We start from the raw sequence: 1,644 nt of genomic DNA on the forward strand, positions 1-1,644 counted from the left end.
CCCCGACATTGCCCACTTTCCCTACTCAAGGAATTCAGAGTAGTTTGGGGGATTTATGGGATTTATGGGGTTTGGCTCTTCCTTGTCTTCCCTGGTCAAGGAATTCAGAGCAGTTTTGGGGATTTATGGGATTTAGGGGGTTTGGCTCTTCCCGGACATTGCCCACTCTCCCTACTCAAGGAATTCAGAGCAATTATGGGGGTTTATGGGATTTATGGGGTTTGGGTCTTCCTTGTCTTCCCCAACAAGGAATTCAGAGCAGGTTTGGGGATTTATGGGATTTCTGGGGTTTGGCTCTTCCCTGACTTTGTCCACTCTCCCTACTCAAGGAATCAAGAGCATTTTTGGGGATTTATGGGACTTATTGGTTTGGCTCTTCCTTGTCTTCCCTGACAAGGAATTCAGAGCAGTTTTAAGGAGTTATGGGATTTATAGGGTTTGGCTCTTCCCTGACATTGCCCACTCTCCCTACTCTAGGAATTCAGAGCAGTTTTGGGGGATTTATGGGATTTATGGAGTGTGGGTTTTCCCTGACATTGCCCACTCTCTGTACTCATAGAATTGAGAGCATTTTTGGGGATTTATGGGATTTATGGAGTGTGGCTCTTCCCTGACATTGCCCACTCTCCCTACTCATGGAATTCAGAGCAGTTTTGGGGATTTATGGGATTTCTGGGGTTTGGCTCTTCACTGATATCACCCACTTTCCCTACTCAAGGAATTCAGAGCAGGTTTGGGGGATTTATGGGATTTATGGAGTGTAGGTTTTCCCTGACATTGCCCATTCTCTGTACTCATAGAATTGAGAGCATTTTTGGAGATTTATGGGGGTTGCCTCTTCCCTGATATTTGCCACTCTCCCTACTCAAGGAATTCAGAGTAGGTTTGGGGATTTATGAGATTTCTGGGATTTGGTTCTTCCCTGACATTGCCCACTCTCCCTACTAAAGGAATCAAGAGCATTTTTGGGGATTTATGGGATTTGGCTCTTCCTTGTCTTCCCTCACAAGGAATTCAGAGCAGTTTAGGGGATTTATGGGATTTCTGGGGTTTGGTTCTTCCCTGACATTGCCCACATGTCCAGATCCCACATGGACACAACTCACCGGGCCCGGGGGGAGTTGTCGCCGGTGGGGACACGCCGGTGGTGGTCTGGGGGGTCTCTGGGCTCATTGAAGACTTTGTGGTGGTGGCCACTGGGATAGGAGAGGTGGCTACTGGGAGCAGAGTGTCCCCCACGCTACCGGGAGCCATGGATGGGGTTCTCCTCGGATCCGGTGTCATCGGAGCCGCCGGAGCGCTCGGCGACTCTCCGGGAATTCCCGCTGGAGAGGAAACACAAAAAGTGGGGTTTAAACCTCTTGGAAACCTGGAAAAGAGTCAGGAGGTGAGGATGGAAGTGGCACCAACATGGATCTCTTGGATCCCACTCTCTTGGATCTGACAGTTCCATACTCACAGGTTTTGGCCGTGAGGACCACGGGGGTTCCCTCCTGCCCACGGATCATTCCGGACACGTGGATGGTGTAGGAGGTGCCCTCCTTCAGCTCGGGGATGGTGAAGGAAGCTGCCTCTGCCCCAACCAGCTGGGAGGATTCCAAGCCACCTAAGAGGAGACATCCCCGAAAAAATTCCCCACAGGGT

General features: G+C 50.5%; 1 protein-coding gene across 1 annotated transcript in view; it reads right to left on the reverse strand.

The window, feature by feature from the left end:
• Positions 1-1,644, reverse strand: part of LOC115307890 (collagen alpha-1(VII) chain-like) — a gene marked incomplete at its 3' end in the record, with an annotated part of 91,159 nt that overhangs the window by 65,732 nt on the left and 23,783 nt on the right. The window contains exons 11-12 of the mRNA XM_029963943.1: positions 1,460-1,606; positions 1,107-1,325 (exon numbers count right to left, since the gene is read on the reverse strand). Of these exons, the coding sequence (XP_029819803.1) occupies positions 1,107-1,325; positions 1,460-1,606 (366 nt within the window). The remainder of the gene's footprint in view (positions 1-1,106; positions 1,326-1,459; positions 1,607-1,644) is intronic.

This window comes from Manacus vitellinus, unplaced genomic scaffold, assembly GCF_001715985.3.
Source record: "Manacus vitellinus isolate BGI_N305 unplaced genomic scaffold, ASM171598v3 scaffold_65_pilon, whole genome shotgun sequence".
In the NCBI taxonomy this organism is placed as follows: domain Eukaryota; kingdom Metazoa; phylum Chordata; class Aves; order Passeriformes; family Pipridae; genus Manacus; species Manacus vitellinus.